At 40.3% G+C, this 17278-nt stretch overlaps 1 protein-coding gene across 1 annotated transcript in view; it reads left to right on the top strand.

Moving 5' to 3' along the window:
- Window positions 1-17278, top strand: part of VPS13D (vacuolar protein sorting 13 homolog D (S. cerevisiae)) — a 424616-nt gene that overhangs the window by 322315 nt on the left and 85023 nt on the right. The window contains exons 66-67 of the mRNA XM_006885745.1: window positions 3817-3949; window positions 8591-8786. Coding sequence (XP_006885807.1) covers window positions 3817-3949; window positions 8591-8786 — 329 coding nt within the window. The remainder of the gene's footprint in view (window positions 1-3816; window positions 3950-8590; window positions 8787-17278) is intronic.

The following is a 17278-nucleotide window of genomic DNA, read 5'->3' as shown; positions in this document are numbered from 1 at the left end:
TGTAGCGTAGTATTCCATTGTGTGAATAAAACTACAGCTTCTCTAACCATTCATTTGTTGATGGGCACTCAGGTTGTTTCCAGCTCTTTACTATTGTGAACAAAGCCACAATAAGCATGTGTGTGCATATATCTGCTTGGATGTATGTCAGTTATGGTCTCTTTGGGGTTATAGTCCCAGTAATGGAATTGCTGGGTCAAATGGTATCTCTATTTGCAACTTTTGAGAAAGCGCCATACCACCAACCACAGTGGTTACACCATTTTATACTCCCACCCAACAGTGAATAAGGGTTCCAGTTTCTCCACAACCTCACCAGTATTTGTTGCTTACTGTTCTGTTAAATTTTGCTATTCTGAATGGGGTGAGATGATATCTCATAGTTGTTTTAATTTGCATCTCTCTTAGAGCTAGGGATTTTGAACATTTCTTCATGCGCTTGTTAGCCATCTGAATGTCTTCTCTGGTGAAGTGCCTGTTCATATTCTGTGCCCATTTTTCTATTGGATTATTTACCTTTCAAGTACTTTATAAATTCTAGATATAAGTCCCTTATCTGACATGTCATTCCCAAATACTTTTTCCCAGTCTGTGGCTTCCCTTTTTACCTGGTTGGAGAAGTTTTTGGATGTGCAGGTTTTTTTTTTTCTTTAAGTGGTTGTTTTTGCATGTGTTTTTGTCTGATGTTAAATATTAGTCCAAGTAGCCATAATTCTAAACCTTCTAATAATAACTTTATTCAAATAGTGCAGTATATTTATCTTTCACTGTCGCAGTTTTGTGTACTGTCAAGTTGGAACCTACCCATCACTGACCAATAGATTTGAACTGGGTACCTTTGGATTAAGGGAGGTCTGAGGGCCTAGTGGCAAGAAGCTGTGCTGCAGTCCCACAGGCACATGGTGAAAGTCCTCCAATTGCTTAATGGGAGGATTGGCAGTCTCCTCCCATATAATTGTCTCTGAAAACCTGCCAAAGAGTCAGCTATTGGTCAGTTCCAACTTGATGATACACAACAGCCACCTTTGGATTGGCAACATAATTCCTTAAGCACTAATAGTCACGACTTTCTAATAGAAATACTGACTAGATGTTAGATTCTTAGCCTTTGTCACTAATCCTTCCAACCCATGGTATAGTATACTATTTGCTGTGTTCCAGATGCAATGCAGAAGGCTCACAGAGGTAGAGTGCTTGGCTCAAGGAATGTAGCTACTAGCATGCTGGGCAGCAGATTGTAACCTGGTTCGTTCAGGGCCCATTTCCTATACCATGGGCCTTTCTTTTTCTTTTCTTTCTTTCTTTCTTTGTGTGTGTGTGTGTGTGTGTGTGTATGTGTGTACCGTCAAATCAGATCTGACTGGTACAGGAGGAGATTGTCCCTCCTTCCCCAGCAGAGCATCTGGTGGATTCAAACCGTGCGCCTCTGGGATTGTAGTTGCAGCTCCTTGCCCCTAGACCACCAGAGCTCCCCACCATGGGCCTTTCTTGTGGAGTCAATCTTTGACTGGATTTCCAGTAGCATCGTTAGAGAAATTCTTTCTATTTAGGGAGCTCTAAGCAGTTGGATTCTGAAGGGTAGGTTCTTTTGATTTAGTTGAATGTTGGATGTAAACTGATTGTTTTATTTCATTCATAATCATCGTGCCTGGAGTGTCTTATTTAAGTCAATCAGAACCTAGTGGGTAGACCTTTGTATTTAAAAGATTATATAACTGTGTTTGGAAATAACACTATTCTAAGTGGTACAGCACTGGTCTGTCAGTTTGCTGTACTGAGATAACTTTGGGTTGCTGTTGACATTGGTGTGTCAGATGTCATAATGGTTACCCATGGTGGACAGGGTTTGGTAGAACTCCTAGATTAAGACAGACTTGGAAGCAGGATTGGCATCCACTTCTTAAACAATAGGCCTTTGGAAACTCTTGAACATTAGAGATATGATGATAGTTATAGAACAGAGTTCAGCTCTTTTGTTCATAGGGTTGCATAAGTTGCACTCAATTCGATGGCACTTAACAACAACAACTTAATAAGTCTTTATATCAGTTTTGCTCACAGAATAGCATGTGATTATTAATTGTAAATTGCTTAAATGTAATAATTTTAGAGCATATGGATCCTGATGACAATACTGTAGATAAAATCTATGTTGAATTGCAGTATTAGTAACTGAGCAAAAACATTTAAAATGTTTCTCTTTTTTCTTTAATTATTAGTTTTTTCTCTAGGATAGTTATTGATTTGTGAGTTTTTAAACACTAATGACCCCAATGTTGTACATCAGAAAATCTGACAAAATAATTTATTATAAAAATACTGGAAGCAATGAAAACAATAGTGAGTGCTTATGGTGCATTCAAACAAACTTCTGTGACTCAAAGCCTCATTGTAGTTGATGATAATGACAGCTCTAACCAGAGTGTTAGAAGATTCAAAAAATAAATTAGCATAGAATTTTAACCTTGTTGGCATACTGATACATGTAAACTGGGCTTATGAAAACAATTTTTGTTATAACTAACTTCAGGAATGTTTTTCTAAGAATACTAATTTCTGCTGAAACACTCCACAAAAATTTCATGTATAGTCATTTTGATGTTACCCTCTATGTCACCCAGTGTAGTTCCCACTTACTGATTCACAGTGCTGGTTTTGCTTTCATTCTTGAGTTGGAAGGTAAAGCAAAAAGCACACAAATAATGATAGAGATTATGTCTCCAGAAATCACTGCCTTAGGGAGGAAAAGGAATGGAATTGCAGTTTCTTCTTATAGTCCTCATTTGTACCCAGTACTCACCTGCCACTAGTGTCACTGATGGTTTCCAGGGCAGATCTGTGGGAAATCAGAGGACAACAGGCCCCCAGATGACTACCACGTTGTTTGCTTTGAATCTTTTCACTGAGCTTTATATCTAAATAACATTCCTCTGAGTTTTCTGAAAGGTTAGTCCTGGGTCATTGGCACTTAAACCACTTGTTTTGGTAGATCCTTCCTGAGGAGGTTAATTATATATTTGATATCCTTCTTTTTTTATGCCTGAATGATGAGGCTAAGTACCTTGTGGTTTATTAACTGTCACATTAAACCTTTTCAAATTGTCTTGTGACAAAACAGAGTTTTGTGTTCTTTTTATCCAACTTTGATAGGTGAGACAGCCCCTCTGTTAAAGTATGTCAGGATAAATAAAATCTCTCTCTTATTTGGAGAGAGTGGTTTTGTATTTGAAATCATGAGTTCAAGTCTACCCTTCCTGTGAAAGGTGACCTATCCTGTTCATTTCCCCATTTATTTTGTTTTTCCTTTGACAAGCAGAACTTGACACTTATTAGTCAGTAATTGCTGGATTAATGAAAATAAAGGCATTACTTTAGAAAGACTGACATTGACAAAATGTTAGGCCAAATCCTAACACAATAATTTGCCACATTTCCTTTTTTTTGAGTCCATAATTCATGGAACATAGAGCCTAGGCCCTTACTTACTGTAATAGGATCCCAACATTCCTTTCCCCTACCCCTCTGTCACTTGTTATACCTTTAATTTGTCAATAGTACTGTGAAAAGAAAATGTGAGTATGGATTTCTAGTAGCAACTATGCAAGCCTTATGCCCGTCAGTGGAAACATTCTACAGTGTGTATGCATTCCAGTGCTGGAGAACCACTGTTCTGGGGCAGATAGCATGTATAATTGAGTAATTAAAATATCTCTCAATCAGTAGCTACTGAATACTAGCTAAGAGCAAGGGAAGGTGTTTATTTAAAATAATGCTGAGTCTGAAAATTTGTTTCCCTTCTGTTTTATTGCATTACAGTTTGCAGGGACATTGTCAGATGGTTTAGGGAAGACCATGGACAATCGGCATCAGTCAGAGCGGGAGTACATCAGATACCATGCAGCCACCAGTGGCGAGCACCTTGTAGCCGGCATCCATGGCCTGGCTCATGGTAAGTCATATGATAGCAGGCTGAAAAGAAATAGTGAAGAGGGGCCTTTTCACCCAGCTGATGGCAAGTAGTGGGGGAAAGCTGACAACAATGGAAATCCTGGCTTTATGTCTTGTTGTACCTGATAGCCTTCTAAGCACTCTTATTTTATCCTCTTTGAGATTCAGATGTGACAGCATATGAAAACACTCCATTTATTTTCAAAATGTTGTGTACATAGTCGTTTCTTCCCTATTCCCTTGGCTGCTGTTTCCTAAATGTCATAAGGTATAATGAGTCGAAACCTTTGTGGAACTAGAACTCAAGAGTCTACCTTCTCTTACTGACCATTCCTTTCTAATGAAAATTGAAATGTGAAATTGGCTGTGAGGATTGTGGCCTAGATGTTTTTAAGTCTTGCGTCAATGCACATTCTTAGGAATTATTAATCGCTGTGCCCAGGAGATATAGCTCATGGCATGAATGTGTTCAGTCTCTGATTTTGTTTAAATTCTAACTCATTTCCCTTTTGTGACTTTTGTTTTAACAGCTTCTTAAGCATTCAAAGACCTTTGCCATGTAAACTTGGCAATTTTTCCAACCACTGTCCACCAGATATCTGTATTTTAACCACACAGAGCTTTATGTTACTCCCCAGTCAGGCCTCTGAGCCCTTGCTGACTCATGGTCTTTCTGCTCTCCCCTCCTCTGCCTAACACTGTTGTCTGTCTAAATCCTACTCAACCCAGAAGTTCCAACTCAAATGATGTTTCCTCAGTTCCACTTCCCCAGTTAGACTTAAAGATCACTAAAGGTCCCAAAAGGAGCCCTGGCTATGGAGTATGTTCATTGTTGGGCTTCTAACCAGAAGATTAGCATTTGGAATCCACAGCCATTCTATGTGAGAAGGATGAGCAGTATCCTCTCATAAAGGTTTATAGCCTTGGAAATTGATAATGGGTCTAAATAAACTCAACAGCAGTAGGTTTTGGTTTTTCAGAGGGCCCAGAGAATCCTTGGTGGCACAGTGGTTAAGCACTCAGCTGCTACCAAAAAATTGGCAGTTTGAACCCACCAGCTACTCTGTGAGAGAAAAATATGGCAGTATACTCCTATACTTTTATACAGAGGGAGATCCCACTAGTGGCAGAAAATGCAGAGAAATCCCAAAGGCACTTGGTTCGAATCCACCAGCTGCTCTGCGGGAGAAGGATGGACAGTCTCCTCCTGTGTGATTAACTGCCTCAAAAAACCCACTGGAGGGTCAGCTATGGGTTGATTGTGACTCAATGGTACACAACATCTTTATAAAGATTATAGTCTTGAAATCTCTATGGGGCAGTTCTGCTCGCTCCTAGAAGAACACTGAATAGGAATGAACCTGACAATGTGCACTGGAAGAGTACCCATTGCAGTCTGAACTGTGTATAGAGTTAGCTGTTTGTTTCACTCTCTTAATAAATGAGGAATGCCAGGAGAGCATTTTCTATGGTTTCTGGGGCATCTGTCTGTGGGTAGTACCTATCATAATACCTGGCACACAGCTATTCATACCAGATTCTTAGAAACAGTCTATTTGTACTAGATTCTCAGAAATAGGCTGACACCATCAGAAGTCATATCAAAACTGATAAAACTCTTGAGCATCTATCTTCATTTGGAGGAAGAAAAAGGGCTATGGAAGATTAACAGTTTCTATTTGTGCATGGAGCATGTTATTTGAAACAAACCTTTTTTATTTTTTTTTGAAACAAACTTTTTTAAGTCAACATTTTCCGAAAGATGAGGTTTGGATCAAATATCTTTGATTTTCTTGAACCTGCCTAACTTTAGACATAATAACTTCCAAAACATCAGGCTAGAAGGAAAATGTGTTTGAGTTTATAGGATTTAAAAATTTACTTTGGGAAATAATTTTGTGATTTGTTTTAGAGATTTAATCATTATTTCTAGCAACTATACTTGGATTAGGAAGCAGTCCTCAAGAGAGAGCAGGGAAACACTGCATGGTTCAAAATCTGGAAAGGAGTGCATCAGGAATGCATACTGTCTCCATACCTTTTCGATCTATATGCAGAACAGATCATTGTGGCATCAGAATTGGAGGAATATTCTTCAACAACCTATATTATGCAGATGACACAACCTTGCTTGCTGAAACTGAAGAAGACCTGAAGTGCTTGCTACAGAAGATCAAGGACTGTAGTCTTCAGTATGGATTGAAGCTCAACATCAAGACGACAAAGATTCTCACCACTGGGCCAACTGGCAGCACTACGGTAGATGGAGAGGAGCAGTCAGGAAATCAAAAGACAAATTGCATTGGGAAAATCTGCTGTCAGGGCCCTCTCCAGAATGCTGAAAAGCAACAGTCTAGATACTAAGGTGCACCTAATCCAGGCCATGATCTTTGCAATTACTTGTTATGCATCTGAGAGCTGGACAATGACAAAGGATGACAGAAGCAGATGCCTTCAAATTGTAGTACTGGAGAAGGGTCTTGAACATACCATGGACCACTAAGAAAACAAATAGGTCTGTATTAGAGAGGATGAAACCAAGTTTCTCCTTGGAGGGTAGGATTCTGAAGCTCCATCTCAGATACTTTGGGCACGTGGTCAGGAGAGACTGGTCCTTGGAGAAGAACATCATGTTTGGAAGGGTGGAGGGTCAGCACAGGAGAGGAAGACCCCGAATGAGATGGATTGATACAGTGACTGGGGCAATGGGGGTTGGTGTGTCGGAATTAATGAGACTGGCTCAGGATGGGGCAGGGTTCAAAGCTGCTGTACATAGGGTTGCTGTGGGTCACAGGCAACTCAATGGCACATAACAATAACAACATCATATTAGTACATTGGACTATTAGAGAAGTTTTTTAAAAGTGATATAAAATGCTTTACTAGGAATAATTGCCTTTATATCTATCCAGCATTGTTAGAATATAGAGAGCATGGCTGTACTCAATTTTGTTGGACACACCAGTGTGCTTAGTGGAACCTCAAATCAGACTAACGTTAAAATAATAAATAAATAATATGTACAGCATCTCCAGGAGCCAGTCAGGCCAGGCTGAGATTATGCACCAGTGGCCTCATGCAAGAAGGGTCCAGTAAACACTGCATAATAAGAGAGCAGTAGCCTAGAGTTCAATTCCTGGGTGGCACAAATTGTTTATGTTAACTACTAACTAAATGTTGGTGGTTAAAATCTGCCCAGAAACACTGCAGAAGAAAGCCCTGGTGGTTTACTTCTTTAAAATCATAGCCATTGAAGACGCGAGGGACCACAGTTCTACTGTGAAATACATGGGATAGCCATGAATCTGACTTAATTCAATGGCAGTAGATTCATCCTTGAGGATGAAGAGACCTCCTAAAAGGTAATAAGAGCCAGATTTCACTAAGCTGCTTTGGTTTAGAAGCAGGGATTTGTGCTCAGTTCTCTATGTAGGCTCTGCTTGACCCAGGGTCAGTAATGTTCTTTCTCTGAGGACCCCATCTGAGCTCCTGCCCAGAGTTTCTGCTCTGCCATAAACTTTGTTCCAACAGTTGGAAACGGGATATTGCCTAACTGGAGCAAATAGGCCCAGAATCCAAAGGATGCATTGTGAATTGTTAGGACATTCTCACCCAAGGAGTTTCCTTTACCAATTTGTCTCACTAGAGCTGAAGAGTCTAGAGTGCTTCCTCACACCCCTTCTATCAAAGGGTAAACATCCTGTGAAAACCCTGGCACAAATCCTGGAACTGCTCCCCAGACAGAGCCCTGCTCTTCCTTGTCATGCCTGTGTCCTCTACAGCTTTTGCCAAGTTCTGACCACTGCTGAGACATTTTCAAGCTCCTGTTTTCAAATTTCAAAGTATTTGGCATGTCTTTTTGCCCTTAGTTTGTCTTTTGAGTGGACTCCCTTTAGGGTCTGTCTACATTTGGCAGTTTTTTGGGATATGTCCTTCATAAGTTTTCCTATAATTGCCTACACTTGATTTTTAGCAAAGTCTGAAGTAGCTTTTACCTGATTTAAAATATTTTTTGGTGTTGGTCAGTTACATAATATTCTTTGAAATCTGGGAGCCAGTGTATTTGGTATCATGCTTGGAAAGGTGGAGGAACAGCACAGGAGAGGAAGACCCCAGATGTTATGGATTGAGTAACAGGGGCAGTGGGGGTAGGTGAGACTGGCTCCGGACAGGGTAGGCTTCAGAGCTCTTGTACATAGGGTTGCTAAGAGTCAGAGGTGACTCAATGGCACATAACAACAACTATCTTAATAATATTACAACTTTTTCAAACTTCCATCTCTCTTGTTGATTTTGATCCTGCTTTGTTGCTTCTCTTCCAGATTGCCCAAATTTTCCCTAAGCTCTAGAAGTGGAAAGTAGCCACCCTCAAATTTCTAGCTTTTCTTTGATGATGTTTTCTTCAACTGGATCACACTTTACTTCTGACTAATATGTAATATATATTCCTTGACTGAATTTAATGGACATATCTGCCGGCTCTCTGTCTTGAGTTGGCCCATCTGTGACTTCTGTCATACACAGATTAGCAGAATGCCCCTATTAGTGCCTTTGTCAGGTACATGGAATTGAGGGGATTGGCCTTAAATGCTTTAGATTTTGTCCTTGGCCTGGTGACAATAACTCTTGTCTTTTTTGCTAGGTATCATTGGTGGATTGACCAGTGTTATAACCTCAACAGTGGAAGGTGTGAAAACAGAAGGGGGTGTCAGCGGTTTCATATCTGGCCTTGGGAAGGGGCTTGTTGGCACTGTGACCAAACCAGTGGCAGGCGCCCTGGATTTTGCATCAGAAACAGCCCAGGCAGTGAGAGACACAGCCACGCTCAGTGGCCCCAGGTCAGTAGTGGTCAGAGGGATGGGGAATGTGTGGCTATTGTAATTTATTCTTCAAGTCTGCTATTTTCTATAATCCACTGAGGTGTTTTGCCATATCTTTTCTGTTTTAATTATGTGATTTTTTAAATTTGAATACCTGTATAAAAAATATCTCACTTGCCTAAACAATATGAAACTAAACAGGAACAGCTGGCATACATGTTTCTAGATATGTATCTTGCATTCTGTGTTGGTTTTCCTCATTTCAGGCATCAGAAATAAGATTGCATCTTTATAAGTGTTCCCTGTCCACCAAGCTAACTGGATATCTGCATGTCCATTAAGAAAGCTGTCTAGTTATAGTTTGGGTCCTTACTTCTGTGTCTCATAGTACAGTCCTAGAATCACTGTAATCTATGTGGGTTTATCCCCTCTTAATTTTCTATCCCCTTTAAAATACCACCCAGTGCCCTAATCTCTGAAAGACCTAGAATTCCTTGATAGCTACCTGAAATTGGAAATGAGAGGCAGATTATATAGCTCCAAATCTCACAGAAACTAAACAGTTGACAGAAGAAGTGATGCCTTTGATTTGTGGTGCCAGAGAAGAGTCTAGAACTGTGAAGTCTTCATGAAGAAAACAAATGTCTGTCTTAGAGAGGGTGAAACCAAGTTTCTCCTTGGAGGCTAGAATTTTGAAGGTCTGTCTCCCATACTTTGGGCATGTGGCCAGGAGGGACTGGTCCTTGATAATGCTCAGAAAGGGTAGAGGGACAGTGCAGGAGAGGAAGTCCCTCCATGAGATGGGTTGATATAGTAACTGAGGGTATGTATAGCAATGAAGGTAGGTGTGTTGGAGTCATTGAGATTGGGTTAGGACAGGGCAGGCTTCAGAGCAGTTGTACATAGGGTTGCTATTTGTCCCAGGCAACTCAATGGCACATAACAACAAACAGTTGAATTTAGCTATTCATTTTAGTGGGCTGTTTTAACCTCTTTTTTTAGAGTAACTAATTAGGGATGTTTATCAACTGAAATAGAGAGCACTGGTGCCCTAGTGGTAAGAAACTGTACTGCAATCTCAAAGGCAGTGGTTCTTAATCCAGGCACCTGGTTCAAATCCACCAGCTGCTCTGCCCTCCTGTGAGATTTACTGCCTCTGAGAATCAGCTGTGCACCAGTTCTGACTCAACAGCACTCAATAACAACATCAACCACAGTAGAGAGTTCTGTTGATCTAGGAGTTGCACTGCTAACCCAAAGGTGCGCTGTTCAAATCTACCAGATGCTCAGTGGGCAAAAAGATGGGAAATCTCCTTCTGTGTGATTTACACTCCTTGAAAATGTGCTGGAGGGTCAGCTGTGAGTCAGATGTGACTTGATGGCACACAGCAATGATCAATTGCAATATAATGATTGTTAGGGTTCCCAGTCAAAAGGAACTTGACTTCATTCAGAAAGTTTTGTTACTGCCTGAGTAATTGATATTCCTTGAGGGTATTAATGTGCCCTTTGAAATGACTAGTGCCTGCACAGGGAACTCTAGTAGCAAAGTCTGGGGAGAGTTAGACTGCAGACCTAGAGGTCAAGCTTCTTGGGTGTTTCAAAACCATCAGCCACTCAGTAGGAGAAATACAAGCCATCCTCTATCATGTCGTTTACAGCCTTGGAAACCTGCTGGAGGGTCAGCTGTGAATCAGAAACAACTCAATAGCACCAACAGAAAGAGAGTATCTCGGCAATGGCCATACTCTGTTGTTCCCTCATAAAGAATTTGAAGTGAAAATGCCCTTGATTAAAATGAATCCATTTGTCTATCACCAGGAAACCTTCCTTATGACACATTACTGTTACTGGAATGCTTAAGATTATAATGTTGGCCACATGAAGAGAAGTAAGAATTGCCATCCAAGCAAGAAAGAACATGTGTGACACTGGCAGGTGGAAGGAACATATGCTTGCTCAGCTGCCATGCACTGTCTCTGGGCTTCCATTCATTCAGTATCATTTAGTCATTATTATTCTTCAGAAACAGCTTTCAGTAGAGCTCATACCTTAATATAGACAAAACAAAAATCCTCACAACTGGACAAATAAACATTATGATAAATGGAGAAAATTTTGAAGTTACCAATAATTTAATTTTATTCCTGTTTGGCTATCTCATTATCCAACATTTTGGCATTTATGACAATTTTTTAAAACTTTTCAGGGAGAGCCTTTGACAGTTTAGGCTCCTGTAAGATTGCAGCTGAACCCAGGATGCCCTTCATAGACCTCTGTGAATGATACACCAGAGGCCTGAGTGATGGCTGGGCAACATGAGGGATATCGGACAACTGGCTGCAGGATACCTTCTCCTCTTCATTCATGAAAACAGTAATGGGATTATTCTAAATATGGAAGGTAGGATAAGGACCCAAGTCTGCCAGCGAGATAGATGAGGGAAGAGGGAAAAGGGGGCATGGGGCTGTGGGACCAGCACAAACAAGACAATCAAGGTCCCAGTAACACCCAACTACCACAACTCTTACCACAAAATCCTGTGGGCTTCCACAGTGGTGGGGAAAGTATGGTAAGAAATGGGATTCACCCCACCATATGCATCCTGAGTTGCACTAGGTTCACCCATCAAGCAGTGAGTAATTTGAAGAGGGAGATATTAGTGCCGAAGACAGGCATGGCCCCCAGATTTTTCACCTAATGCCATTTTCATATGACAGCCTGGTCTTTGGACCTAACCATGTCAACCCAACCAAATGAGTACTGAGTATATTTGGGATCCACAGTCAAGACCTATGAAAGCATTAGTCAGGAAACTGCAATAGGTAAATCTTCAAAAAACTTCTTTAATGTAATATAGAGCAAAGATGTCCCTTGGAGAATTAAGATGCATTTGACTCAAGCTATAGGGAGCTCAAGCTATGGCATTTTCTTTCACTTCATATGCATGTGAAAGTTGGGCAATGCATAAAAAACTGAAGAGGAACTGATGTATTTAAGTTGTGGTGTTGGTGAAGAATATTTAATGTACAGATGAACAGATCTATCTTGGAAGAAGTGCATTCAGAATGCTCCTTGGAAGGTGAGACTTAGCTTCACCTACTTTGACTGATTTATAAGAAGGTACTGGAAAAAGACATCATGCTTGGTAAAGTGAAGGGTCACCCAAAAGAGAGGAAGAAGATCTTCAATAATATGGATTGATACAGTGGCTCCAACAGGGGCCTCAAATAAAACTGTGATTGTGATGACCGTGGACTTCATTCGTTTTGCATGGATATATGTAAGAGTCTTTATATGAATCAGAACTGAATCGATGGCACCTAACAATAACAGTTGACATTTATGTGAAATTGTCCTGAAAGAACTGTCTGCCTAGCCTCTAATTCCTAAGAACACAGGCTAAGTAATTGGGGAAGGCAGCTGGGACACGATGGACAAGAGTGGAAGTTCAGAGAGGGGGGATTAAACTGCTGTATCTCTTCTTCATTCCTGGAAGTGCTTGTAGTGGGAGAGGAATGATATAAATTACCAAAGGTGAATGGAACAAATGCTAAACAAACTCTAGTCCAGATGCTGGTGAGTCAGTGCTAACTAACTCATGGTGACCTCAGGTGTTGCAGAATAGAACTGCACACATCTTTGTGTTGTGTACTGTCAATTCAGTAGTGACCCATAGCTGACCCTCTGGCTGGTTTTCAGAGGCACTTAATCACACCAGAGGAGAATGCCTATCTTTCTCCCAAGGAGCAGCTGATGGATTTGAACCCTGTGCCTTTGGGATTGCAGTGCAGCCTCTAGCCACTAAGCCACCCAAATAGAGGGTTATGATTACCTTTTATTACCCTGGGAAAGTTTTATGGATTCTTCTCATGAGATAAGCAGCAGAAGTTTAACCCATTTTCCTCAGTCTGCTTGGCCAGTTTCAAAAGTAGGGTTATTAATGAGAAGGTGAATGTTAGAGAGAAAAGAGCAGTTGACCTAAAAACAATAGGTCTGACTTATACACCCCTCATGATTTGGACTTTAGTAAGTCTCTTAACCTATCAGTGCCTCACCTTTCTCATCTGTGAATTGAATGATAATTGTACCCAACATGAATCACTTAATGTGGAAGCTGTAAAGAACTATAAAAATTTTGCATGATTTTCCACCTTTGAAGAATCACATTAAGGAATACAGAGATTCTTGCAGGTGAAGAAATGTTAGTGTGTGCTGTAAGGGGTTTGTTCTGATGATGGTGTGTCATCTCTTAGGGACCTTTGAGTTCAACACAAGGGATAAATCACCTTGGTTTCTTGGAAGTGAATTATAACCATCTCTAACCGTCTCCATTGATTGAACAGGATCCAGGGGTGTTACTCAGGGTTTTTCCTCACTGTTTAGACAACAGGGACTAACAAATGACTTGAAGGGATTAGAAGTGAGATTCTGACCGAAAGCTGACCTGAGCCCAGGGACAGAGCCAGGAATAGAACCCAAGAGTACAAGAGTTCTGCCTCTGAGTCTACACTTGGACTCGGACTTTCTGCTTCCTTTGTAATATTTCATCCAAGTAAAGGCTTAGATCTTAACATCTATATTTTAAATGGCCCAAATTTTAAGCAGATGATAGCAAAGAAAGTCATAAAACTGTGAAAGAATACTCCTTCCAGTAATCCATCTGAAAAGTGGCTTACAGGAAACATTGGCTCCCTTTTGTGTTTATTTGAACATGATTTTATTTATAGGGAACCCCCTCCTTAAGTTCTTTCAGGTCAAAATACTTCCAAGTCCCTCTCCTTTTTGAAGTATGCAGGCTTTCCAAAAAGATGACCACCTGATTTTTTTCTGAAATTTCCATCCCATCTAATAGTGCCTGGGAAGGCAGAGTTGGGGTGGGGAGAAAAGAGGGCAGAGGACAGCAGAGCCTTTGGCCTCAATGTGAATGTTGTGGACCAGTATCCCCTGCTGCATTTGTTAACTGTACAAGTATGTGTGGTTTGGAACTGAAATGGGGAGCCTTTTCCAAGGCAACGTTCTGCTGGCTCAGGTTGCTAGTCTACGTGTATTGGGCCACATTTGTCTGTTCTTAAGGAAGTTTATGAAAATGGCACAGAGTCAGCCACATTTTGTGGTGCCACTGCAGCTATGTAGAAAAGCTCACCACCCCTCAGACAAAGCCAGAGTAGAACACCAAGTCCAGTTCTCTGCATAAATGTGGTAGTATATGATGAAAGTACGTCAGCAGAAATCAAGAGACCAAGGAGGGGCCACTTTACACTAGAAGGCAAGAATATTTATATGCTTGTTTGTTCCTCTAAGTGCCATCTGCTGTAGGCTTTGGGTTGCATGACATTTAAGGAAAGTAGTAGATGAAGATTTATGAAGCTGGGCCCTGACATTTCCTCCAAAATATTTCTTCACCTTTTTAGTCATGACTCTAAAAATGGGGGGAGGGGCAGAGAGTTGGCAGAACTTGAAATATTTAAACTCATTTAGCAAAACTCAGGAGTGTTGGTGCTTATCTCATTATTTAAGTTAGATAAGGTAGAAGGGGGAAGGAATTTGAAGGATAATGATAGATTAGTGTTTAAGAATATACCCATCAGGGCCCTGATAATGTTCTGGAATCCCAGGACGCTTGTATAGTGCATGTAGATGTAAATTCCAGTTGCTTTAGGAGCTTTTGAGAAACCTTTTGGTTGATTTCACAGAAAAGATTTATTATGAACATATTTGACTCTTTTTCAGTAAAAACACTCCTAAGACACCACCCAAAATTTGTTAATGACAATTTCTGCTAATGACCTTTTAGATATGAAATAGAAGTGGAATTTTTTTTTTAAAAGAAATCATCTTTCTTGTAATGTAGCCTTTTTGTTACAGGCTTAGTATAATTCTACAGAATAAAAGACTTAAGAGCTCTTGGGTCACCAGAGCCAAAAAAGCAGCTAGGCTGGACAAGTGGGGGGGGGGAGTGGAAACAACAAAGCTCAACAAAGGAAGTGTAGGAAATGCACCACTGATACTTTCATTCTATTGCGGTAATACTGCTTTTAGTTATTCGGCTTTGAAAGCAACTCCTTGCTATACTTAATAGTAAATTTGGTTTGAACTGAACTTTTAAGCAATTTCAAAAGGTAGAACATTTAATAAAAAGAAAAACACTTGTTAGTATATACCAATATTCTCAATTTTTATTTAAATTAAAGTTCTTTTAAAGAGTCATTTTGTATACCGCATAACATGTCAGACTGCTAATCTTAAGGTTGGCAATTTTAATCTACTGGCTGCTGCAAAAGAAGGATGATCAACAGTCAGCTCCTATAATGATATACAGCCTTGGAAACTGGAACCTACTTGATGGCAGTTGGGTCTGGGTATTAATGTCTTTTTATAGCAGAGGAGAGTGAATTAATACCCCATATAGATAGCTGAGAGCAGAGCAAGTCTGATACTTCTTTGAGCATTCCTGTTTAACCTCAAAATGTAAGTGAATTTTACATTTTATTTCATGGTTATTTTTATTAATAAATTATTTTTAATTGCTACCCAATAAAATTGGGTATAGCCAATTGAAATAGCCTTCAATATGGATTGAGGCTCAAAATCAAGAAGACAAAGATTCTCACCACTGGGCCAATTGGCAGCATCAGGATGGATGGTGAAGAGATTGAGATTGTGCACAGCTTTAGTTTGCTTGACTCCATAGACAACACTCTTGGCACCAGCAGCCAGGAAATTAAAAGACCTATTAATGATGGGAAAGTCTGCTATTAGGGACCTCTCCAAAGTGCTGAATAGCAGTGGTGTCACTCTGGAAACTAAGGTATGCCTGATACAGGCCATGGTCTTTGCGATTGCTTGTTATGCGTCAGAGAGCTGGACAAATGACTAGGGAGGATAGAAAGAGAATTGATGCCTATGAGCCGTGGTGCTGGAGAAGAGTGTTGAGGGTACCATGAACTGCTGAGAAAACAAACAGGTTTATCCTGGAGAGGGTTTAACCGGCTGCTCCTTGGAGGTTAGGATTCTGAGGCTTTGTCTGACATACTTTGGACATGTTGCAAGGAGAAGCCCGTCCTTGGAGAGGGACATCATGCTTTGGAAGGTGGAGGGACAGCACAGGAGGAAAAGACCCTCTCTGAGGTGGATTGATTCAGTGACTGGGGTAATCGGGATGGGTGTGTTGGAGACAGTGATATTGGCATAGGATAGGGCAGGGTTTAGGGCTGTTGTATGTAGGGTCGCTATGAGGGTCGCTATGAGTAACAACAATCCAATAAAATGAATGTTTCTGGAAAATGTTACATGTGACTTCTACCATTGGCACCATGTTATCTTATAGACTTTAATAGTAGTTTTTAGGTATCATCAAATCAATTTTTCTACTCATAGAAAACCTGGAAGACAGAGTAGAACTGCCCATGGGTTTTCTCAGTTGTAATCTTTGTGGTAGCAGATTGCCAGGTCTCTCATAGAGACCTAAGGAACAGTATGAAAACATGCATATTTGGTAATGGTGAACATTTACAGCTTAGTTTATAGTTTGGTACCGTGATTCTGTGTGTTCTGTTTCTTTCATCTTTTTTTTGATGCTTCGCTGTATCAGTCAATATTCTGCACATAGCATCTTTAAGTATTGCAACTCAAGGTTTGAATTTGTTCTGCAGTTCCTTCAGGTTAAGAAATGCCAAACACGTTCTTCTCTATTGATTTTCTGATTCCAACTCTTTACACATATTGTCAAAATATTTTGCTTTGAATTGGCTGACATGGAAGAATTTAATGAAACAGCATATGATCAAGAAGCAATGGTGATGAAAGAAGTTCAGGCTACTCTGATTAAATTGGAAAATAATTGACATATTTCAAAGAACAGATGCAGCCCTGAATGTGCTAACCAGCTTGTGCCAGAAAATCTGGAGGATAGCTACTTGTGCATTGGCTGGAAGAGATCCATATTTATTTCTATTTCCAAAAAAGGTGATACAACAGAGTGTGGAAATTATCAAACAATATCAGTAATACTATATGCAAGCAAAATCTTGCTGAAGTTTATTAAAAAACAACTAGAACAATACATGAACAGAGAACCTCCAGAAATACAAGCTGGGTTTAGAAAAGGCTGTGGCATTAGGGATATCATTGCCAATGTCAGATGGATTTTGGCTGGAAGTTGAGAGTACCAGAAAGATGTCTATCTGTGTCTCATTGACTATGCAAAGGCATTTGACTGTTTGGATTATAACAAATTGTGGCTAAGTTTGAGAAGACTAGGACTTCCAAAACACATGATTCTGCTCATGCAAAGCTTATACTTAGATCAGGAAGCAGTCATATAAACAGAGCAAGGAAGCACAGTGCTAAAAAGCAGCAATATCAGTCTAGAGACTAAGTGAACATTATCGATGGTCTTTGCAATTACTTGCTATGCATTGGAGAGCTGGACAATGACTATAGGTGACAGAGGTAGAATTGATGGCTTTGAGTTGCGGTGCTGGAGAAGAGCATTGAATATACCATGG

The sequence above is a fragment of the Elephantulus edwardii genome, unplaced genomic scaffold (assembly GCF_000299155.1).
Source record: "Elephantulus edwardii isolate Elephantulus edwardi_28Jun2011 unplaced genomic scaffold, EleEdw1.0 scaffold00045, whole genome shotgun sequence".
Taxonomy (NCBI): domain Eukaryota; kingdom Metazoa; phylum Chordata; class Mammalia; order Macroscelidea; family Macroscelididae; genus Elephantulus; species Elephantulus edwardii.
The sequence above is the reverse complement of the archived record's forward strand: the minus strand, read 5'-3'. Positions and strand labels throughout refer to the sequence as shown.